General features: G+C 39.0%; 1 protein-coding gene across 2 annotated transcripts in view; it reads left to right on the top strand.

Moving 5' to 3' along the window:
* The window catches only part of lpgat1 (lysophosphatidylglycerol acyltransferase 1), a 53,459-nt gene that overhangs the window by 10,453 nt on the left and 17,596 nt on the right, over positions 1 to 25,410 (top strand). For both annotated transcript variants that reach the window (XM_014999007.2, XM_088002229.1), the window contains exons 3-6: positions 10,477 to 10,595; positions 11,716 to 11,811; positions 15,704 to 15,983; positions 25,015 to 25,141. In XM_014999007.2, coding sequence (XP_014854493.1) covers positions 10,477 to 10,595; positions 11,716 to 11,811; positions 15,704 to 15,983; positions 25,015 to 25,141 — 622 coding nt within the window. The remainder of the gene's footprint in view (positions 1 to 10,476; positions 10,596 to 11,715; positions 11,812 to 15,703; positions 15,984 to 25,014; positions 25,142 to 25,410) is intronic.

The following is a 25,410-nucleotide window of genomic DNA, read 5'->3' as shown; positions in this document are numbered from 1 at the left end:
GTTTGTAGATTCTTCTGAAATGTTTTAACTGTGTCGAGCAGCTTTGTATTCTTGCTCTGGAGGCTTCTACATATGAAAAGTAGGCTTCAGTTGCTCGGTCAACGCACTTTGATAAATGTTTCATGTGGCTTGTACATGAAAGCTTAGTGTAGGCTGATTGTAAGTCATGTCTTCTTGTACAAGTGAAGGAGTGAACCACTTTAGAATAATGGCCCCGCAGCTCATGCTTAGTTGAGAGGGCGATCGCATGAATGGGAATTAACATCTCTTTTGTTCTGAGGTCCTGGTGAAGGAGGGGGGCTTAAGCGTGATGCCCTGACGTTCAGAAAGCGCACGGGGCATTTATGAGAATGAGTAGAGCATTATGTGGGAAATCTATATCTCACTGGCGTGGCGTAATTGATACAACACACAGAGCCAAATGGATGGCACCGAATTGTCTATATGCAAAACAATGACGGAAAAAGGCAGAAGGCCATGTTTGATGCCTTGACTCCAAATTATTAAAGTAGTTTTTTTCCTGAAGCCATTCAGAAGTGGATTTCATAACCCAAGTTTGCTTAAAGTTAAGGTGGTAAACTGATGGTTGGACATTCTGCTTTAGGATTTACTGGTAAAGAGCAACATTTATGGTGTTATTGGTTCTTTTGTGATCTCCCGGATGCGTTAGTTGCCCATTTCTGAGGTTATAAGCTTGCAAAACTCATACAAATAGCAGTTAAGATCTCGTGCTTGCTCGTTAAGGCTGCACTGTTGAGTCTTCCATCAGCTTCCAGACTTTGTTTGGAAGATCCAAAGACACAGTAGTGGTTAAAACACCATGTTTTCAACTGCACTTTAAGGTTGCGTTACACCAGCCCTGTATGGTTCGCTTTAATCAAATTCTAGTTTGTTTGCCTAGAAATTCTGGTTTGTTTGAAAACATGTGAATGTGCAGTCAAACTCTGATGTGGACCAAAAAATCAAACTCTGGTCCTCCTACAAACCTAGGTGAACTCTGGCATAGTTCGAATGTATATGTGAATGCTAAGCAGACGAAACTACTCCAAAAGCAGGAAGCAGACTATAGTGCAGGGCATTCTGGGTAAATGCAACCAAAACAAACATGCATGTCTAGCGATGGCGGGAGAAATGGCTTGTGCTCTTTTGCCAAAGACAAAATCGAAATCCTACAGCCAATAAAATGTGACGGCACTACATTTTTGTCTACATTTTGTGGATCAGGTTTTAAACTCGTTTTGTTCAGAGGCTTTCATGTTGTTTCCTTCAGTGGTCCTTCCTGCAGCGCCACCACAGGCGAGGTGGTGAACAGTTTTGGTTTGGTTAGTTTGACATGATGCAATGTGAAAGCGAATCAAAGTAGCTGGAAAAAGTAAAAACTGTTGCAATTTTGGTCCCCAATTCAACTGAGTCTACCAGACTGTTAGGTTTGAAAACACCCTCAGACTGCATCTTTCCACTCTAATAGTTGTTAATTTTTTTGTTTCTTATCTGTTCTTGAACTTATTTAGATCACAACATGAGGTGTTGTTTTTTTTTTCTCCATTAGATCATTTTGCCTACTTCATTTTGTTTGACCGGTTCTACTTTAATCTAGCAGTAGTCAGGCCTGGTTTGGACAGTGAAAGTGAAACACAAAAATGTGGTTAACCTCAGTTAATTAAAGATTCAACAAGGGCAGGCGGTAACGGGCTGGTTTCGCTTGCTTTTCCCTTTAGGGAATAAAGTCTTTATTTGGAAAGTGTTGTTTGTATTTACTCAATGTATCTTTTTCTAATATAATTCTTGTTTAATTATCAAGAACATTTAGGTGTGATACATAACAGAAAACAAATAAAATCTGTAATGAGGCCAATACTTTTCCACATTACTGAATGTCCAGATCAAAAGCAATCTGCTCAGAAAACAAAGCTAGCTGTCTTAGAACAACAGATTTATGTTGTTAAATTATTGTCACTCATCCTTTGAAGCACTATTTAAAGATTGCTTGCTATATTGTTTGCTGAAACAGATATTTCTGTAGATCTTCATGCATATAGAAGGTGTTGATAGAAGTAAGGCAGTTTTGTCTCCTGCTTTGGATTAAAATTTTCTGTGTGGAGTTTTTTTTAACGCTGAATGTTTCTTTAAAAAAAACAAAAAACAGATTTTAATATTCCTTTACAAGGCCTTAGATGTAGGTGATCTTAATCCTGTCAGACATGCAGTAGATAGTTTTCGTCTTGCAATAAAAATAGTTGCCTTTGGTGACCTTCTTTCTGTCGCGAATGAATCCAGACTCATTCTTCACTTTGTATGTTATTTCCATCAGTTGGATTGGAGGAGTTGCGCACGCGCTACGTTTGTCAGAAAATACTTTGAGATAATAGCAACATTCTGATAAGTCACATTTCCTGTTTCTGCCTTTTGAACTGAAGTACCAGCAGTTTAAATTTCTCATTTGAAATATTTACAGCTGCCCTTTGATTTGGCTCTAGAAAAAAACAAAATTTTTCTGAGTTTTCAGCATGGTAGTTTGTTCAATACTTGTCAATTGATGTATTGTTAGCAGGGTTCCTATTCAGTCTGGAAATGTTTCCTTAAATTCTGTCTTTTTAATGAATAAAAGTCTCTTTCTTAAGAATAAAGGGATTCTTATGGTCATTTTATTACAAATGTACAGCCTTTGGTTTTGCAGGGCATGTATGTGATTAACCTGATATTTTTAAGACACTGTTTACCTCTAAATTGATTTTTTTTTTTTTACCATTTAGTTTTTTTTGTTGCTTAATTGAATGCTTCAGAATGTACTTGAAAAATAGACTGTCAGAAGAATGAAATATATTTTAAAAGACCCTGGTGTTAGTTACTAATTACTGAATGGCAACAGGGTTTTTTTTTGCCATTAAGATTTATTTTATTTTATTTTTTATTTTATTTTTTTACTGAACTCATGTGTGGGTTTAAAACTGGTATAGGGGATAAATAAGATGTTGAAACTCAATTTCTGAACTTTTCTGAACCTGTAAATATTATTTTTAGAATCTACATTTGGTTAAGAACAAAATCTGTCCATATTTGATACATTTTAAAGTGTATTTAACTTGCCAAAGAAAAATTATAATAAACCAGTTTGCTGTAGAAGCTGGTATAATAAGGATGAACTTTAATTGCCTAGTTTATGTGCATAGCTAAGGTAGCTGAGGTTTCTCATACTCACAGAATACAGATACTAAATACAAATATAGAAGTGTATAAATATACAAATATAATACATAAATACCGTAGAGCTGATCTTTATTTGAATTGCTTGAAAATTGGAGCTAAAGTGAAACTGATCCCAGGAGAGTTGTTGGCACAGTGTTATAAAGTGAGAGAAATAATCCAGTTCTAGTCATTATTTAAATTGAAAGTGACAAAAAGTAATCAATATTTGCAAGAAAGCTGTAAAAACTTGTGTTTCCAGTTTGCCAGAGCAAACGGGTAGAAGAAGGTGGTCTGCACACAGCTATGTCCTACATTGTGTTGGTTTGTCACAGGAAAAAAAAACAAATAAATATGTTTAAGTTTGCACAGTAAACATTGCATCCAGCAGCATTAAAGCTTTTTATGACTGTGATCACATTCTCCGCTGCTCTTTGCCAAACATTCTGGTGGGCTGACCTATTCCCAAGGTCTGTTACAGTTTTTCTGTCAGAATGACCTCACAAGAGCATCGACAAATAGAAAGTTGGATGCGTTTAAAGATTGTGAAAGATGTTTTTGACAAATGCGGCCTGAAGCTACTGCAGGGTAAAGACAAATGGGCTACTGTTAGGTACTCATTTGCTGGGATGAGTTTATCTGAGCGTTGTTTCCAACTAAGTTATGCCATATAATGTCAGTACAGTGATAAAAATGTAAATGTTTGAACCTAACAGAGCGCACAGTGTGTCTAAGAGATTATAGGTATGTTTGGGAAGTGTCCATCTCTGTTCAGGTTTATAGCAGGAAGTCAATTCAGAATTTTTTTCATCATAAAAGCTCCTGGTGTGGTAGGACTGAAACAATTAATTGGATCAATAATACAAATAATCATCTAATTTAGATGGTTTACTGGAGTATGCAGAAAAATAGATAATTTGCTGGAAACAAAATGCATTCAGATCAGTAATTAAATCAAAACTGTACAAAATGTTTATGCATTTTGAATTTTAGATAAATACCTTTGTTGCATTTGTCTTTAAATATGTTCTACTCAAAACTCAAGTGGCATAGTTTTAGCATCACCCAGTTCAAATTCACTAAAGGAATGCGATGTTATTGCATTTTAGGGAATAAAATGTTTATTTTCTTACTCAAAAAAAAATTGAATTATTTGTTTATTTGCATCTTTTATTTCTAACATTGTAAAAAAGGCTTAAGTTAAAATCTGCAAAAATCTGGAAATTTTTAGTAGATTGATAGAATAATTGATTACTAAAATGATCGATAGTTACAGCCCTAATTTTAGTCATTTTCTGCTTCAGTGTGGATTTAATGTTTCATTACATGTAATGTGTTGATGTTTTATCCATTTTGATGTCACGTCAACCTTCTCACATCTGGTTTATAATTTCTCTTAGGAAAATCAACCTAAACATGCAGACGCAGCTAATACTCTATTCAGTAAAAGCAGAGAAAAACATTATTTTTAGCTAGTGCATATCCAGGAATCCTCATTTGAAAATAAAGCTTTATAGTTCAGTGGGGTTAATGACTCGATGCAGTTTGCTGTCTACTGATGCCAAATGCTCATCAAGAGGAAGGATTGCTGTAAGCATGAGCTGGGGGGAAAAAACAACAACAAATTTTTAATATCGATATGGATCAGTTTAATAATGCAAAATATCTCATTTGACTTTAGTGTTAGATATGCCATCTGAAATCCAGATCTTATTGCAACACTTCATTTTTCTTCCTGCCGAAACAATTGACACTTAGCTTCTCTGTAGCTGCTGCTGCATTAAAAGGAAAAACAATAAGAGCTTTGAATTCTGGTTTTCTCTGAACACAAATCATTGGTTTTCATTAAGTTGACTCGGTTACCAAACACCAATGACTTTGTCGTGAGGGGTGGGAGGGTAATCTCTCTTTGTGATGGTTTCTCTTTATGTGGAAGATGAGGAAATGTCACGATGTGCTGTCGGTTTACAAGAGGAGATGGGTGTCAAGGTCAGTGGCACAACGTTTAGCTGACCGCAGATACCGGATTAGACACCGTGCCTGCAGTGTTGCTGTCATCCCGTCGTGATAACTGTGTCATTTCTCAAAGACAATTTCCCTAATGTATTCTGTCTGACAGATGACCCAACTCGCCGATATCATTATGCTTCACTCTTGCAGCAGTGGCGTGTAGGAGGCCATGTTCTGTGTGAAGTTACATTTTCTTAAGGGAACGCACACTTCATGGACTTCGTTTGTGTTTATCTGTGCTCTCTATCTGTTCTCGTGAGTGTTTGTATGTTTTACTTGGATACGGGAGGTGAAACAAAGGCTAAATGTCAATCGTGTCTCCAAATGAAGAGAAACTGCTTTTCTGAAGACATAAAAAGTCCACTTGATGGGGAAAAAATACAACAAAGTGGGGTGGGCATGATTAATTGGGACGAATCAATTATTCAAATAATTTTCAACTAATTTCATAAATTATTAACTGAAGTATACAGAGTCTATAAAGATGATTTGCTAAAGAACAACACAGTCAAAGCAGCAATTCAGCCAAAATCTACATATTTTTTCATTTAAGGTAAAAACAAATCTTTGCCTAGAAATATTTTCTACCCAAACTCCTCAAGTGGCATCACTTTAGCATAACCCAGTACAAATTAGGTGAAAAGACAAACCTTTTGCTGTCCAATTATCAGTTAGTTCAACAAATCAACAATCCAAGCAGAACTGGCTAAAGGAATGCAATGTTACTGCATTTTACTGAATAAAATATTAATTTTATTTGAAAAGGAAGTTGAATTTTTTATTCATATCCGATAAAGCATTTCTAATTCTGTATAAAAAAAAAAAAAAAAAATACGAGGTGGGCTTAAAGTTTCTTCTGAATCTTTATCTCCCTACGGGCCTCCCAGACAGGAGCTTCAGTCCTCCTCTGCAAATTAAGGTCTCACATTTATAACATTTGCATTACACAGCGCTAGAACTGGTCAGACCTGCCCTAATTCTTCGGATATCACCTGTACCAGCTGGAGCCTGACTGAATCTTCTCACCTCCCTCTTAATATGCAAAGCTGTCCAAGTGTTTAATTTGCAATAGCAGCTTCTGAAGTTCCCCGGTGGCTTTGGTGTGGTCATCAGCTCAGCTCTTATGAGCTGTGTTTCAGTTGTTACAGCTGCCATATGTAGCCCATCAATACTCTGATAGGAGAGAGAGGGTGTTGAACTTGGTTGTGTGCTCTGAGCAGACACCTGACAGCGTAGATCAAGAGAACTGTAGTGCGGATTGACACGGGGCATTGGGTATGTGTGAAGTGACTGAAAAGACTATACTATACAAATACTTAATAACGTAGGATACATTTTTAGATTAAGGGTGTTTTCACACTCAATTCAATTGGGGAATAAATTTGCAACAGTTGTTAGGAATTCTGTTGCGGTGTTTTGCTTTCACACTGCACTGTGTCAAACAAACCAAACCCTTTGAAAAACCTGTTTCCCCCTTCGCCTGTGGTGGCGCTGCACCAAGAAACACTGAAGGAAATGGCATAAAACCCTCTGAAGAAGACACTGGGTACAAATTCCTTGTTCACAAAATGTAAAGACGAATGTGGTCGGATTTTAAAAGTTGTAGGATTTTTTGTTGTTGTTGTTTTTTAAAAGGTACTTGTCATTTGTCCCGCTAGTGATAGTCACTTGTTTATTTTTAGTTGTACTTACCCAGAATGCCACATGCTGTACTCCACTTCCTGCTGGAGTGGTCTCCAGTCCACTTTGTGTTCACATATGCATTGAAACCGCACCAGAATTCACTTTAACCAAACCGAGACCTAGGATTTCAGGAAGGTCGGAGTTTACTTTCTTGACCAATTGCGCATTCACACCTGCCCAAACGAATCGGACTTTCTACGCAAATGAATTGGAGTTCAATTGAAGTGGACTTAACAGGACTGGTGTGAATGCACCCTAATAGAAAACTGGATGAACAATTGTCACAGCAGTTGACACTGTGTTTTACGTCTGAAGCCTTCACACAGACACAGAATCAGTGTGTGCATTTAAAAAGGCCTTAAAACAGTGGTTCTTAACCTTTTTTGAGGTACCGAACCCACCAGTTTCATATGTGCAGTCACTGAACCCTTTTGTAGTGATAAATAAAATATAATTTTTTTCCCCCAAGATTCAGTGCCCCAACTAGAGTCTAGTTTGGTCACCCCATGATCACTACGTCTTCTTAAAAGGTAGAGTCTCTGAGAACAGTCTTCAAAATATAGTCAGTGTTTTCAGCAAAGTTGAGCTGACTGTCTAGGAACAACCCAAATTTGCCACAGTTTCAACAAGTTGGCCATCGAGAGAAACTGGAACCACTTTAAGGTCTTGTTTAGACCATTTAGTTAGCTCTACATTCTTAAGAGAATAAAAAATTTATAATAAATAATAAAGACTTGGCGGTATTCTGATTTAGTAATGTAATTATATTAGTTGTTCAAAATTACTGTCATGATATCCACGATGCATTCAACCAAGGTAGCCCTGAAAGCAGACCACAAGGTGCTAAAGTTACTAGTTACTGTTGATGTGAAAGAGTGCCTGCTCAATAAGATCGAGACTGCTCGATGTTAAATTTTATGGTTGTGTTGCATCTTCAAAAATTCAATTACATTAATGCATGTTTCTGTTTTGTATTTACTAACGATTACCTTCATAATCTTAACAGCATCAGTCAGTGACGCAGTTGCATTTTCCACTGAAGCAGGTGGCGCTGTGCTTAATGTCATTACGAAGCCATTACTGTTTGCTGTTGTCTGCTGGACGGCTGCTGTAAATGAAAGTAATAGACATTTTGTTGCATAAGAGAGAACAACTCTCCCTCTTTCTACTCAGAACTTCCCAGCCGATGGTGGGAAACCCATCAGTATAAATCTGTGTGGGAGCAGCTTGCACAAACAGGCAGTGCTGTTTCTCTGTCATTTTGTTTGAACCTTTAGGAAAACAGAGACTGGTGATCATAAAATGTGCACACATATCATAAAGTGGCCAGCTGGATCTGAGTGTGTGGGCGGCTGCGGGACATCCAGGTCCACTTATGGGAATTTCTTTGTTTTAGTAGATGATGTTGTTTTTTTTTGTGTGTGTTTTGTTGCTGCATGTCTGGATCAGTGTTTCTTATGTCCTTATTCTTATGTCACCTAATCCACGCTTACAGTCTCTTGCACTTGAATGACGTTATTTGCAAAATAAAAGCGAAATGAGTCATTTCTGCATAACCTTTTTGTCGGCTCCTGATCAGTATTGCTTTGTGGGAAGGTAAGGCCTCCATGTACCTGTGTGCTGCGTGCCTTACTCGATCTTCCTGTTCTTGGCCTAGAGAGCTTCAGTTTGCAGCTATATTTTTTGCTCCCTGCTATTTTTATTTCTTTGACAGTGAACAAAGCTGCAGTTCTGCTCTCTGGTGTACATGGATGCCTTGTGTTGATTCACAGAGGAGGGAAGCATTATTCATGCACATGCAAATAAGCCTCACGTCATGTTGCTGCAACATTCTGAGCTAACGTGCAGCTTTTCCAATAGATATTCAGGGATTTCCCATTCAAACACAGCTGCTGATCAGGTTTAGACTTAAAGCATAATCACTGAATGTCTAAGTTATTTGTATGCTTTCCCAACAACAGACTAGAATGTTAAAAGTCATCCCTTGTTCCACTGAGTGGTCACAGATAAAAAAAAAGTGAGTATGCTACCATTTCCTGAAACCTCACTTCTCCTTCCTCATTTCCAACCACAGACCAACGTGTTGTCATTCAGCATGAGTCAACATGCATCTTCATTAATGATTCAGAAAAGCAAAGAGCATAAAGTCGCCGCGCACATCCATAATGCTTCTGGAGGAGTTAGTTTGAACACATTTGTCGTCGAATTAGATTATGTAGAATAGTCGGGGTGAGGCCTGCGAACACAGCAAGGTCCAGTAGGAAAAAAGTAAAACTTATAGCGCTCTTGTAAATATTAATTGAAATGCACTCGTAGAAACTAAAACGCAGCTTTTCTAAAGACTCAAAGACGAAAAAAAAAAAAAAAAACTGGTTTACATGAACTGCTTTAAAACAGTTTCCACTTGTCATAAAAAACGTTTTAAAAAATACAATAAATAAAACATAATTTTCTGGAAAAGTTAATTTAGTATAACCTTTTGGGGTTCAACAATGTCTGGAAAAGCCTGTGTGGTTTTAGAAAACCAGAGTTTGTCCAGCTCTTGCTTGTTCTGTTGAGAACATTTTTGGTGATAAGGTCCAGATTAATAAAACTTGGTTTTGTAGGAATGTACTGTGCTTATCATTCGTGCAGGGAGGATATGCAGCAGCAAACATGTAGCAGGCTAGCATGTTGTCAGAATGACAGAACGAGGGCAGGTGTTGTGAGTTTTAAGCCCTATGCATGTTGACAAGTGGTTTTTACTGTGTATGTACTTAGGAAAACGCACCTTTCAGAGATATTGATGAAAGGAAACACACCCATTGTTTGACTTTTCTATGTTTGAACTAAACGTCTAGTCTTTGATAAACAATTTGATGGTTTGAAGTCCTCCTTCAAACACTGAGACTGCCCCTCCGGTCTCATGAAACTCTGTGATCGAACATGGCTGGATCGCAGAGCATTTTGCACCTGTAAAATATAGGTTTCTGCACCTTCACCATTAGTTTTAGCCTTAATATAGAGAAGGATACAGTCATGATGCATTTCAGGAGAGAAATGGAGTACAGATGCATGCAGCTGCCTTAAATGACTTAAAGCTCTTTAAACCCAAAGTTGGTTTTTGAGTTATGCTGCAACTATTTAATATTTTACTTTATAAACCTGCCGTGACACTGCTTGTGCATTTTCCTACTCCTCTTTGCTAAAATTGATGCAAGGGTGTCTCTATAAGATGCAATTTGAATTTGAACAGCAGCCTGTTTGCGTAATTTGGAGGTGGGATCACCATTTTACAAGGAGCAGATGGTCGTACCGATCCATAATTGTGTGTTTAAAAAACAACAGGTGCAGTTCCTCACGATATAAGGTTGGTTTGAATCTTTAGTTCAAGCATTTTGGTTAATTTCACAAACTCAAGCATCGCTGCCCTGCTTTGAATCTACGTAGTAGGATGGGAATAATGTTTTAGCAGGTTATTGACTGACATTTTAGCACAGAAATATAAACAATGTCACACCTGATGAATAATCTGGTGCGAGAAAACATGCAAACTGCAACATGGGCTTCTTATTAATTGATACTGGAATAAAACTTGTGCTTTTGTCTTTTGTCTTTCAGTCACAGAGTGGGGTGATGATGTGCGGGACATCTCTGAAGAAGAAGCCATGGTCATTGTCAATCATCAGTCCACTGGGGATGTTTGCACTCTCATGATGTGCCTGCAGGACAAGGGCACGGTAAGACATTGAGGAACAGAACCGTGTCAAAGCTGCAGAGGTGTGATGTCGATATACGTAAAGAGCAGAGCAGCTGCTGGAATGTTGCTCCCAGCAGTTCCTTTAGCCGTCGTTCCTGTTGCCTCGGACTCATTTTGCATCAGACTCTGAGCCACACCAGCTTTCAACTCAACGGGTGTTGTTTTTGGAAGTGAAATGAGGGTAAATTCCCAAGTACAAATGTTTCTTGGATGAATGATTTTTACTGTTTTTTTAAAGGCTCACATAAAGTAAACAGAGGACTTTCTGGGTAATGCAAAGAGCTCATTTCTGTCATAATATTCCTGCTCTTGAAGATGATTTGTTCCTTACAGCTGTATGCCTCTGTTTTGGAAGTTTATTATGATGTAAAATAGTTGAGTACAGTTCTCGTAGAGGCCGCCGTCTGTCAGATGTAAGCTGGCGTTTCAGCAGTTTCTTTCTGCAGTTTATTCAGTCAAATCTACCGAACCTGAAGAAGACTCTTCTTTGAATCATAGTTTAATCGTTAGTTTAATTAATCTATTTTTTTCCCTTTTACTTTGAGCTTTTTAAGGCAATAAAATGATTGCTTTCTTATTTAAAAAGAAATTTATTTTTTTTATTTGCATCTTTTTAAAGTATTTCTAATATGGCATATAAAGGGTTAAGTAGTTAAATGAAAAATCTGTATAATGTGCCTATTTTTTTAATCTGATTAGTAGAATAATCAATTACTAAAATAATCAGTAGCTGCTGCCCTAAATAAACTGATACTGTAACTTGTTGATCATCTGTATTTAAGTTTAACAATGCTGTGTTTCCATTGGTTACTTCTGTACTGTTGTTGTTTGGTTGTTGTTTTGGCTGGTTTTGGCACTGGAAGTGCCGAGTCACACTGCACAGACATGATCATGATCCATCTCCACCGCTGCATGGCTGGCCCAGTTTATCCTCTTAGCGAGGGAAGGCCTGTAAGCCGGAGCTGCATTTGTGCAGGTCATGAGGGTGGAAATGCTCAGGAGGGGACGATGTCGGTTTGCTCCACTTCTGAGCGAAAGAAAAAATGTAGTTGTAACAGATATTTATTGTATTTTTTTCTCTTTTTTTTTTTTTTTTTCAGGTGGTGCGGAAAATGATGTGGTTGATGGACCATGTGTTCAAATACACCAATTTTGGTCTAGTGTCCCTGATTCACGGGGACTTCTTCATCAGACAGGTAGGAGAGCCAAAGTGTTAAATATTCTTCGACATTAATTTACTGCCTCTCCTCCGTCCTTGAGCTGACCAGCCTATTTTTCTGGTTGGTGTCTCGCCCCCTAAAGGCAGCAGCAGCACTTGTCGCTGGAGAATAAAATCCTATTTTTGTCCCCGTAACTTGTCAACACCTTGTTTTTCTGATGGTCGAAGGAATAAAAGCACTAACCTCTGGGCCACAATACACCACTTGTAACCCCGACTGCTACAGGCTAGTTGTTACTGCCTGTCTCAGTTGTGGATTAGAAACCCATCCGGTTATCACTGCTGGTCAGGAGATGGGTGTATTCCTGTAGCTCTGGTGTCCTGAGAAAGAGAATTGCCGTCGACAGTAATGTGTGAGGGTGATGGGGGCCCCGCTTGGTCCATCTGGCTCCGTCTAGACAGCTGAACATACATATGGAAGCGCCACGGCTCCTGCTAGTCAGGGAATTCATGGAATGTCGTGAATGTCTTTGTCTTCCAGGTAGACTCAAGTATACCAAGCTTTGGTGTGTTTTAACATACATTTTTTAAAATCTCATCTATTTAAAAAAATTTTTGGTAGCAGATGTTTGCTTGATGCTAATCAGCTAATAAGGGTGCTTTCACACCAATCCTGTTGGAAAGTCCAGTTCTTTTACTCCAAAAGCTTGAAGTGGAATATAGCGCAAGGCATTCTGGGTAAATATAACCAAAACAAAAACGCGTATTAGAAATCACTCGTGATCTTTTGTCAAAGACGAGAGAAATCCTACAACTGCTAAAATTTGATGCCACTTCATTTCTGTTTACATTTCGTAAAGCAGGAAGTTGTCTTCTTCAGAGGTTTTCATGTTGTTACATCAGTGGTGCTCGGCACAACACCACCGGCAGGTGAGGGGGAGAAAGTGTTCGGTTTATTTCACAAAGTGCAACGTCTAAGAGAATGTAGAAATACAATTAATATGAAATACATCCATGTGTTATATCAACCAACTTATTTTACCCTTTTCAGCAGAGTTCAAGCCTTAGTTAGAGAGGTCAAAACACGACATCTGACCCTGTTATTCACCCCATGGTAAAAATATTTACTACAGTTGACAGATTTGCTTTGTGTAAGCAGGACATTTTGGTGCCAGCACCATGTGGACATGTTTGCAATTATTTTAAAATTTTCTGTGCTTCCAGACCCCATTCGCCCTCGCAGTATTCAATCTACAAAATGCTTCAATTTCATTAAATCTGAATCAGAATGTATTCACCTTGCTAAAAAAAAAAATCAAAAAACACCCGAATAAAAACCCGTCATCTCTCACAGTTTGAGCATGGCGGAACAGCATGAGAGGAGGGAATTATTTTTTTTCTTTTTAGGTCATGGCAGCGCTTTGCTGTGGGATTTCACATCAGGCACTGTGCCGAGGGTGAAGCCAGACGGGCTGTAGAGGAAAGTCTGAGCGATCGCAGAGATTTCTGCCCTTCTCCTTCTTCTCCTCCTCCTCCTCCTTTCTGTCATCGCCCCCTTTGGCATTCTCGTGTGTAAATTCCTGACATCTTTCCCCAGAATGCTTCACACATCCACTCAGCAAGCAGCTGCCCCGGTCACCCAGAGCATCTGCTGTCCACTCATGACTGGCACGAACGTCTCAAACATTGTTACACACAGCACAGCGAAGCTCCATCACTTATTTTTATTTACATATAAAGAAGATCGATAAATCCCCCTGACAAGAAAACGTTCGAATGCTTAGTTTTGCAGCATTAAAGTTATTTGTGAATGTACAGTGCATCTGGAAAGTTTTCTAATATATATATGTTTTGCCCAACTAGTTACTAGATTTAGGTTGAAGTAAATTTTTTACTCAGGGTCATGTTGGTTGAGGAGGTAGCTTTTTTTTTTTCTTCTCCTTTTTGTATTTATACAAATTTCCTGATCAAAAAAAAAAATTAAGTGTGCCAAAAAAAGCAAAAACAGAGTTGATCTACAAGGAAGCAGCTACTTTTCCATATGACTGTACTTTGAGTTTAATAAAATTGAAGGTAGACCTTTATGGACACACTTCAAATCAAAGCTGCGATGTGTATCAAAGAAACGGCAGCTCACTTTGCTACAGTCATTGTGTTGAGAAAAACAAAAAAGTATAAAAATCTAAATGGGAACCACTATGTCGGAACAGAAATGGCCGCATCTCCAAGTATAACAATATTTGCTGGTTTCACACAGGTTCCTTACTGCAAAATCAAAACTGAGTTATAGCAATAAAAGTAGTGGATGCTGCTCCTTTTTGTTTGTTTTTGCCACCTGGCAGAATTTCTGAATACCCAAATTTATGTAAGCGAGTGAAAAGTGTAGCAAACCAATAAACTGGGTTATAGTAAACAGTTTGTATCACTTAAAAAAATGAGATTTTTTAAAATTAAAATTCATTTTAACTACTTTCTTCAAATAGGTCAAATGGAACCAGCTCCTTTTGTCTATAACCGTGCTCAGTGGAAAATCTTCTGGGACTGTCCTGTGTTGGTTTTAGCTCAGCTAAATGTTAAGTAAACTGATTAAAGCATGTAGCAGCTCAGCCAAAAAACGCTGAACTGTTTGTACACTTCAGAGACAGTTGGCCTAAAATCAGAGCAGACCGGCTGATAAATTAGTCCCATCACAACCTTTGCATTTGCTGAAGAGGAAACAGTGTTTTGTCTGCAGAGCAAACTGCAACATATCTTTAACGAAGTGTTAAACGTCCACATACTTGTCTGCTACATGTTCACAGGTTTTCCTTTCGGATAAATGAATTGTCATTTCACTCCCTAACTCTGGTAGTGCAGTAGTTGTGTTGTATTACATTACAGCTGCACTGGCAAACAAATGTGCACACTTAAAACACGCAGAGCTGCACGGCTGAGCTAATACGTTTAAATTGTTGTTTGACCGTGGCTAACTAAAAATCAATGCTGCTGCTCCTCGTCCCATCCTTGCTAATGCACTTATCGTTGTCATGGTCGTCATGATTTGCATCCATTTCGGACGTGGCATGACAGCTAAGCAATGTTTGTGTTTCTTTTTGCTGATTCCGCTTCGACAGGAATACAATCTACTTAAATTATAAGATTTTGACCCAAACTGCCCACACAGGGTTATTACAGTCTGTCTCCATCCATCCCTCCAAATCATCCCTCTGTTTGTCCGCCCAACCTTTAGCTCTCTCGATTAAATCTGTGCCTTCTGCACATAAAACTCTTGTTGGATATCGCTATGATGATATTGGTTCATTTTCAAGGCTCTTTTCCTTCTTTTCATTGGCCTCATAAAGTGAACATCTGCTTTGGCCATCGAGGGCAGAGAAAGTCCATCCAAAAACCCAAATACATAATTGACAAGCAGATTTAGTTTGCATGGCTCCTGAAATACAATATACAACCGAAAGTGGCGTCCGAACAAGGCTTTGTGATTGTGATATTGCACACATAGACACTGCAGTGACACTTGAGATTCGATATAGTCGGTGGTGAGATCATTTTTGCAAATCTGCCAACAGCAGAGCTCATTTTTTTTGTTTAGCACTTTTGCTAACTTGGAAAAGGTTTAGCACACTTGGCTTTCCCTAAATTAACTTTTCCCAATAAATTCCAAAGTGTTAATTTACTTGCCTGTTTTATAAACTTTCAACATCTGTGTTCAACTTTTGTTTATCGACTTCTTTCTGCTTTTATTTTGAAATATGTGTATGCAGCAGTTTCCGTTTCCTCTCCCTCATTCTCTCTTTTTTTTTTTTTTCTCCAATAACTTTCTTTTTAGCGCTAAAGCTAAAGCTGTAGAGCTTTAACAGAACATGCTGCCGTGTGATTAAACTCTCGTTAACGCTCTACACATTTTTTTTTTATTTTTGTTTTTCCATCAGGGTAAAGCTCACAGAGACAAGCAGCTGGTCTACTTGAAGGAGCATCTAGAAAAATACTACCACAGCCGCGACAGGAAGTGGATAGTGCTCTTCCCTGAGGGCGGCTTCCTCAGGAAGAGGCGAGAAACCAGCCAGTTGTTTGCAAAGAAAAACTCTCTCCCTCACCTGACCCATGTCACGCTGCCTCGCCTGGGGGCCACCCACGTTATCCTGAAAACCCTGTCGGCTCAGCAGGAGAACGGAAGCGTGGGCAGCGACTCCGGGACCCGCAACCAAACAGGTAATGGGAATATACAAATATTTCCCCCCCCTCCCCCCCAACAGTTAATTTCCTCTTTGAATATGTTTTTCCAAGCAGTTGAAATAAATGCAGCGGTTCAGTTCTGTTCCTGGAGATTTTTTTGAGCGGGGGGTGGGGATTTTTTTTTTTTATCCTGAACTTCTCCCTGCATGTAGGGCTCTGCCGTTTTCGATCAAATGTTGTTTAATGTCTGCTGCAGGGCTGCAGGAAGACACATGCAGCATTAAACCCCCCTCCTTCATTGTTTCGCTGTTTTCTGGGAGCTCTGCTTTTAAATGAGAGGCGACTAGTTGCAAAGATTGCCAGGAGAGGAGAGAGGTGGCATGGACTCAGCTGCCAGAAATTGCATCAATGTTCCTGAAAAACCCCAGCGGTGATTTGCAAGAGAGTTACTTTTTTTTCCTTTTTTTTTTGTGCCAAGAGACCAGCCCTAAATACAACCAGAGAGCAGGAAGATAACATAGCAATTAACAAGAAATGGTTTAATGATAGTCATCTGACTTTCCTTGGTACAGTTTGGATCAACAGGTTCTGTTTCTGCCTTTTTGAAGTTGTTCTGTTTAGTAAAAGTTTTAAAGATACTGTTTTGAGTTGTTGCTAGTAGTGAATTGGAGAAACCTCATTGAGAACGTGGCTTAGATTTCTTTGGTTTTGCTAACGCAGCTCCCTGTCCTACACGCCGTCTGTTTGTCCCTCTGCAGGACAGACTGTCCTTCCAAGAAAAAGAAGGGGTTTCTTGCCATTCGGACTAAAACAGAAACCTCACAGAAATATTTTTTTTATTTTTTGACAATCAAAAAGCTTGTATTTTTCCAATACAAATAGATTTTATGTTAAAGGCCAACACAAAGTAGCTATTATTTGTCATGAGACTCATACTTTGGAGAGAAGTAGTGAAATGAGTCCACTTGTGTGTAATTCATGTCTAAATGAAAGCAGTAGGTCATTAAAGGCTTTGGAGGTTTGCTGGAGAACATTTGTGGACAAACAGGATTATCAAGAGGGAGACAATTGTGGCGAAGTTTAAAGAACTTTTAAAACTTTTAAATAAATCACACGCGTTCCGAGAGCTTATTGAGGTTTTGTTGAAGTCAGTGTACGTACATGTTTAAATTAACTGCAGTAGACTCATCAATAGCTGCGTTTCCACTACAAATCTGCGTAAAACGTTCTCAATGTTCCGTTTATGTTGAAAATACACAATTTTGCAATTGCGGTGTTTCCATTAAATAAGAAACTCACCTAAAATCACATTCGAATAAGTCTGTTTATACAATAACTCATTAAAAAAACACACCGCGGCATCAGCCTCCTACCACTTGTAACATCAGGTTGTTGATCTAAATGGGCGTGTTTTTTATTTTAAAGTAAATTTATTTTTGTAATTCCAATTTACTCAACTAATTGGTCAATATACTGTGAATAAATAGTCGAACCCTATTACACATCATGCTGCTTTCAGTATTTTGCTTCCAGATCTCATCCCAGTTCTTCCTTCATGTGTCCGTCTCTGGTACAGCAGCTCAGAAGAAGAAGAAGAAGCGGCTGCATGGGGGCTTGTCCTTCCGCTTGGATTTAGCTCACTATACATGTTAGAACGGAGGGCAAGAAAACGCTCATTCCCAGAAGCGCGCTGTGCCCCTCGCTGCTCTGTCCTCAACGTGTGAGAGTGCGTCTGATCAAAGTCGCTGCTCTGCCTCACTCTGACCCTCCCTGATGCTCTGCAGAGGTGCCCTGAGCTTGCTGACTCACTCAGAGACAAATGGGGCCACTTGGAGAAAATAGGATTTGATGTAAATGTGCGTGCCGCTCCGCTTCAGCCACGCAATGTCATCCAAGCTAAATGCTCTGCTCAGTACGGATATAATGCACAGGGGGTCACTTTCTGCAGAGAGGCCCTGCCAATAAGGTCGACGTGTGATTATAAAACTATGTTTGCAGTCACAGATGAGCAAAGGTTGAAGATGGGAACCTTTCAAGTGTGGGAGTGGAGCTCCGTGAGAGTCTGACATAAACGCGTCTCTGTGTCCAGTTAAGTTGAGCTTAAAGTGTTGTAATTGGTCGGCCGAATGGCCTGATGGAGCCACATATCTGTCACCGGGGTTCCTTCCTCTATTTACAGAAGGGCAGGCCCAGTCCGATGTCATTTCAAAGAGCGTGACCGTTGCTTTCACAGTGTTGTTTGTCATTTCTTGGAAGCCACCAGGAAACCTTGGCTCAGGGATCCGTTCTTCTGCTTTTGGAAGGAGATCTGCTGGTGTTTCAATACCCGCAATGCCGTTCAAGTCTCTTATCTGCACAGCCAATCAGAGTGCTTGTTACTCCCCTGGCTCCTCTCTGCGGGATCGCACATTAAATAAACAAAGGTGTGCGTTTGTCAAAGGTCGGGCTTCGCTCCAGAGAACGCATCTGAAAACGAAGGTTAAAGGGAAAGTAAGCCTTCGAGGTCCTAATTAGAGGCAGCAGTCAAACTGTGAAACTTGGTTAGGCTGAATCCATGGACACTAATTAACAAGAGGGCTGCGTTCACAAGCATGTAAACAAACTGTCACAACGCTAACATCTTCCCTCATGTCAGAATGAAGTTACACAGACTTTACGAAGCATTCATACCCGTGAACTTTCCACATTCTCCACTTTTTGTCTTTTGCAAAACATCTCAACTTCAGCAGTGGGTAGAGTGACATATTTTTACTTGAGCAAAAGAAAGTAAGAGTTAAAAAGCATTTGGCAAAAAGGCTACTCATGGACTGAGTAATGGATCAAATCATCAGTTATTTTATATGAGAAAATGACATCATCAGGTGGACCAAAATGTAAAATGATGTGGAGATTTTGGCATTTTAAAAAATGAAAAATGAATGAAAATAAGAAGTACATTCTTTACAAAGAGTTACTCAAGTAAATGTAGTTACTACCCAACTCTGCTCAAGTGAAACGGATTTGCAGGTTAAATGTTTTGTGTGGGGGACCCTTTAGATTTTAAACAAATAAAATCAAAGATGTTGAGTGGTCAGTAAATGTGTTTTGACTACAGAAAGCTCCAGCTCTGTTTATAGTATTCAGAACAATGACCTAGACAGTTGGACAGTGATAAACAATAAGGTGTCTTTCCTGGTCCGTTTGGCGTGGCATGAACATGCGGCTCTTTGTTGTCGTGGTTTTCAACCTCTCCTGCTCAGGTTGTACTCTGCTCAAAGTGTTGAAATTGTTACTTTTTGGCAATATTTCTCCTTCTACATCTTCTTACGGAGTCTGATGTAACACATCCAGTCGGTTGTGAAATTGAGCTCCTCTTTTGTCACACATTTCCCTTGCACAAAGAAGCCAGTGTGCTTTGATTGGGAAGTGCTTGCTACACATTAACGGCAGCCGACTCTTTGACTCCAACCAGGGCAGTCAAATAAGCACCGCCGCTTCACATCAGGCTCGTTTCAGACGCGTCTGTGCTGACGAAGGCTGCTGCTGCTGCTGCTGCTGTTGGCTGTTTTTGCATTTGACAAGCAAATGCAGACTTGTCAGCTTGAGAGGAAAATAGCGTTTAGTTCATGCCTGCAGGCAGTTTGGAGGTTGGGATTCGTTTAGGTGTTGGACCTTTAAACATACATTTTTGTCTTCTTTTACGTGATCAGTCACTTCATAATATTTAAAACAATCTCAAGACTGAACGATCTAGAGCCCTGAAACCTTCTGCATGCCCATCCTGTGTGTATGAGGGTTTATGTGTTTATTGTTTGGAGCAAGACTTTTATTACCAAGGAAAATTTTGAGTTTGTTGCACACATGGATATAAAAGTCAGACGTAATGCATCATGAGTGATCTGAAGAAAAAAAAATCTGATTTGTGCTGTTCAGTCCATCATAAATCTGATATAGGTCACATTTCAGCAAAAAAAAAAAGTTGAATTTGGGACACTTTTGCCTGCAGGGTGCGAATAGCCTTTTTGTCACCTTTGTTACGAAGCGGTATAGCTGTCTAACTCATGTCCATCTGTCCATTTCTACAGGTTCCATATATGAAACCTTATTCCAGTCAAAATTTCTGCCTTAAATTCATATGGGGTTTGTACATTGTAAATTGTAATTTATGTCTTATAAACTGGCCAAATTAGAGGTCAGAGTAAATCCATTTCTGTCTTAATTTAGTTTCAGTCGATAAAGTTAATTTCAGTATAAACCCATCATACGGCCAGATTTGGATCCAATTTCAAACGGCGAGTTCAATCCCAAATATAATGTCCAAATCAGTTGATAAAAATTTGTCTCTTTAAGGAAGTATTGACTTTGCTCCAAATCAGTCTGACAAAATAAAACCTCATCGTGTCAGATATTGTTGCACTAGGGCTGTTGTAAACGAATATTTTAGTAATCGAGTAATCTATCGATTATTCTTACGATTAATCGAGTAATCGGATAAAAAAAAATTCTAAAATGAAATATTGGTAAATCTGGCATAATACCGGTGTTACTATCAGATATCAATATCAGTCCAATTTTCCATATTTGAGCATCCCTAACAGTTGCTTTTTTGTAGTTTAGAAAACTAACCTGTAACAATAATAGCTCACTTTCTAAGTTAACCAGAAGAAAAGTTATAGAAAAATCTGAAATTATATTGAATTTAATAATAAAGAGGCAGGCTCACAAATATGCTTATAAAAATGTCTACAATCCAGCTTTTAGTTTATGTATTCATCTTCAGTGAGTTTAATAGATTAATTAAACTCACCTTGCCACCTAACCTGTCACGCTTTGGGTTTGAAAATACGGGAAATGTCGCCTGGAGTGGGAGGAGAGGGCGAATGAACGAACGTAAGATGGGGTGGAGGGGAGGAAATAGACCAGCGGACTGACGAACCGTTAGACCGGGGGACGAACCGTTAGACCGGGGGACGAACACGGGGGGAAGCAATACGGGATATTTACGACACCTTCACTGGTCACACTCAGAAACTCATCTACCAGCCATGTACGATGCGCTCCGCCACCCGTTTCTTCAGACCGGGATATGAAATTTATTGTGCGGTTCGTCGGTAAAGCTACATTTACACGGTAAGCATCAGCTACTCAGCCGCCCGCCCTGTTCAGGCTATCCGCTCACCTCAGCGCTCTTCCCGCCGTTCGCTTTCAACCAGCAGCCCCGGAGGAGAAATGCTGCCGTACTCCAGGCATTCCCCCAGTCATTTTAAGGATGCTTATTGGTTCCCCAAAAACGATAAAAAGTCGGGCATTATCATCAATCAATAAAATCCCCACGGGCCAATCTTGAAGATTGGACTTTATGCCGCTGAGACTTAGCTTTTGTCAACAACTCAGAGGCGGAAGTGAGAGCTCCGCGCAACGCAAATGAAGTCCCGGCCGGAACACGGTGCGCTAACTAATAAAACATAAATTAATGAAGCTTCGAGGCAGGTAAATTTTCCTCGAGGAATTTTAGTAATCGAGGTACTCGAATCATTCGAGGAATCGTTTCAGCCCTATGTTGCACGGTAACATTCTCTCCTAACATGCGCTCTTTTGCTGCTGGAAATTTATCTGAATAAACAAAAATAGCAAAATTAAGCTCCTTTGTAAAATCATTTGAACCAAAACACACCTGGTGTCGGATGGAATATGATGAAAAAAAAAGAACATAGTGGACAAAACCCACTTTTCCAAAGTGTTTTATTGTTAAAAATATTTTCAGCTTGAACATTTTTTGACACAAAAAAATAACCTTCTACAGATTTCTCTCTTTCCCTCTGACCAACCTGATTACAGATGCAGCGATTATGTCTCTTAACCCGAACAAAAATGTCCCGCCCACAAAAACTGCCTCTGTCGGTACCAAAGGTGTCCCAACAAGCTCTAGTTTTATGCAACAAAACACCAGTGCACTTAATTACCTCCACTCAGACTCACTAATACATACTCTAAAGAACAGTGAGGCAGGGCAAACCACCTAATGTGACATAATCTATTGCATTATGAAAGAAAAGTTACTGAGCACTGCTAGCATATTCCACATTTATCACCGACATGAACAGAAACTTCAGGAAGTTATTTAGCTTCTTTTTCTTTAAGATTGTGTCAAAGTCCGTCTGTGTGTCCATAAAAGAGGCTATTCTTTAACATGTTGAGAGTGGAATGAGGTCTTCGTCTTGGTTGAAGATTTCCCCATCATTATTCTCCAGAAGTGACTCATCTTGCTGCTCTTCTGAACTTCGTGTTCAATCAGGATTTCAAGATATTTCATAACAAATTGAGTAGTTTTGCTCTAAGCGAGATGTATAATAAAGCTGAGCTGAGCTGAGCCGATCTTGTTGTACAACATCTAATTTACCTAAATGTGTTGCTACAGAACTGACCCAGCCAAGTATCCCTGCAGAAATTCCCACATTTAAACACAACACGCTCTCCCTACCCCCACCAGCCGTCACTAACCTTTCAGCCTCATTGCATTTTTTTATTTTTATTTTAATGACACAGTTTAACGACACGTCTGAAATTTCATTTAAAGTATTCAAGTCTGAATGACTGTGAAATAAGGAAAAATGTGTGTGTAAAAATACAGAAATTTACAATCTTTCTCACTGTCTGAAGTTAAATCAGATTAAGCTTCTCTCGTTTTAGGTCAGTTTGAACTACTAAATTTATTTCTATTTGCTTAATGTCTAAATAATGAATGAAATATGTCAGATTTATTTATTCATGTCCTCAAAGCCAGATGTATTCTCGGCATTTGGTAGCGTTGCCTTTGAACTGTATGACTTGGCTCAAACGTTTTGGATATTTTCCACAAGCGTTTCACAATAGTTTGCTGGAGTTTTTGTCCAGAACTGGTGTAACTCAGCCGGGTTTGCAGGTCACTCCCTCATATCCTTCACAGATTTTCCTACAACTTCTCCATAGGATTGAGATCAGAGATTTGCGACAGCCACACAAAAACATTAACATTTGTTCATTTTAACCTACTTTATATCCACTTTAGCTGGATGCTTAGGGTTACTGTCCATGTGTAAGACTCATTTTCACCAAAGCTTTAGCTTCCTGCCTGGTCTTTAGATGGGGCTTCATTAGTTTTACATGATGTTCTTCCCTCATGATGGCATCTATTTTATGAAATGCATCAGTTCCTCCTGCAGAAAACAACTCCACAACATGATGCTGACACCGTCAAACTTTACAGTTGGGATGGTGTTCCTGGCAACCGTCTCACTTTTTCCTTCAAATGTAACTATGGTCATTATGGCCATCAGACAACAGGACATGTCTCCAAAAATGAAGGTCCTTGAAGGACAGTTTGACTGTCGATCATGACTCTGTCCTGTCATCTTCTTTGGCTTTTTTTCTGGAGTTGGTTTGCACATTTTGGACCAAAACACTTTCATTTCTGGTACACAGAAGCCACGTCCTTCCTGAGTGGTATGATGGTTGTGCATGTCTAAACTTGTTTTAACTTGTTCGAACAGTTGAATGCGGCATCTCCAAGCACATGGAAATTGTTCCTAAGGAGCGTTTCTCTTCCAGTTATCGTGACTGATTTCTTATGACTTTATTTTGTCAAACAAGAAAGCAGTGTGTGCCAAGTGTGGCCTTAAGATACATACAGGTGAATGAAGTCAAATGAGTCAGTTAAAGTGACATCACCCTCATTGTTTGTGGAGAGAGTAATCTTTCTGTATGTAAACCTCTGACTTTGAAGATGAAGAATTTAGGTAATTCAACTAACCTAAAATAAGATAAGTTTGGTCTGATTTAAATTTAGACAGTAAGAAAAGTTGTAGGGAAATTTCTCTGGTGTATGTATAAATGTCTGGTGTCAGCTATATTTGTATTTTCCGGATTTTATTCTCTATCATACTTGTTTTCTATTAATCTGTTCATCTTTCTGTCATTTGTCAATCCAACTATGCTTCTAGTTCATCAGTTAGCTTTCCATTTTAAGCAAGTATTTCTTTGTTCATCCATTAGTAGATGAAGTAGTAGATGAATTTGTGGCTCTTTGGACAGATATTGGTAAATCCAATATTTACCAATTTGTCCCTAGATCTACAATCATCTCCATCCGTCTTTAGACCTAATGTACCTCTACCAATTGGCCCGTCCACCCATACTTGTGCCAGTTCTTCCTCAGGTCAACCAATTCTTCTTCCGCCATTGTTACTAGGGCTGTGTAATAATATTGATTTTGCAATATATATTGATATTTTCTTTCCTAGAAAAAATTTTTATATTCATCCGCAAGTATTGTAACATCCAACTGTCACCTTGCTCACTCACTGCTTGCTTTACCAGGAGAGTGATTAGGTCATCAGGCTTAGAGTGATTCCTTCAGATGTTAAGTGTCAAGGTTAAAAAAGTATCAAACTATTCAGAGCAGGATACTTGGTGCACTTTATTTACTTTACAAAGCATATAAGCTACAGTTTGTACTGTTTCAATTAAAAGAAACATGTTTTCTCACCACTTCTTTGATTCATTTTGTCCAGCTGTCGACTTTAAGTCTGTGACCATATCCATCCAGAGCCAGGTATTGTGTAGTTGGTGCTTTTAATCAGTTTTCAGTTACATTAATTCAGTCCAACTCTATAACAGTCAAAATGTCACCAAAATCATTCTGTCCTCTAAAATCTTTCAGAAAATCGCAAAAGTGTATTGAATTGTATCATTTGCTGAATATCACAATATATATTGTATCGTGAGCAGAATATTGTGCATCGCATCGTGAGATTATTGTATCACTACAGCCCTAATTGTTACGTTGGGTGTCCGTCCCTTTTTCCCTTGTCTTGTCGGTCAGGGATTTGTACAGGCTCCATATGTAAATCCTGATGACCACTGAATTGTCTCTCCAAAATTTATAGTGAAATTTTGTGTTTAGATTTTAAACGTGACCATATAAAAACAGACTGAGAAGCGCAAGTCTGGAACTAAAATTCAGTTCACTGTTTGAACAGTATGTGAATTTTGAATAAGCTTTTGCTATTTATCTTCACAAATCCCATATTTTTCCCTTCTTTCATGACAGTTAATAAAAGTAAAGGCCTGCAGTGGGTTATAGATGTGACCATAGCGTACCCCAAAGCGAGACCGATGGACATCCAGACGTGGATCTTTGGCTACAGGCCTCCTACAGTCACACATGTACATTACAGGTAAGAACCTGATTACATTCTCACTTTTCTCAGTGGTTCTTGTCCAACAATTCATCACTTTGTCACTCTGTGAGAAAAGACCATAACTATGCTTGGATATGCAAATAAACTGCTGCAAATATGCAAAAATCTGTCATAACATATACAATGAAGTAAGGAGGCTTTCATTTGCTTATGGTGCAGTTTATCTTGCTAAAAAAACACGTTGTCTCATGACAGAATGTAAAATATGCAACATCCTCACATACAGTCACCACCTTGTATCCAGC

The sequence above is a fragment of the Poecilia mexicana genome, unplaced genomic scaffold (assembly GCF_051168715.1).
Source record: "Poecilia mexicana isolate PSO_F unplaced genomic scaffold, ASM5116871v1 scaffold_21, whole genome shotgun sequence".
In the NCBI taxonomy this organism is placed as follows: domain Eukaryota; kingdom Metazoa; phylum Chordata; class Actinopteri; order Cyprinodontiformes; family Poeciliidae; genus Poecilia; species Poecilia mexicana.
This window is presented reverse-complemented; position numbering and strand designations above follow the sequence as displayed.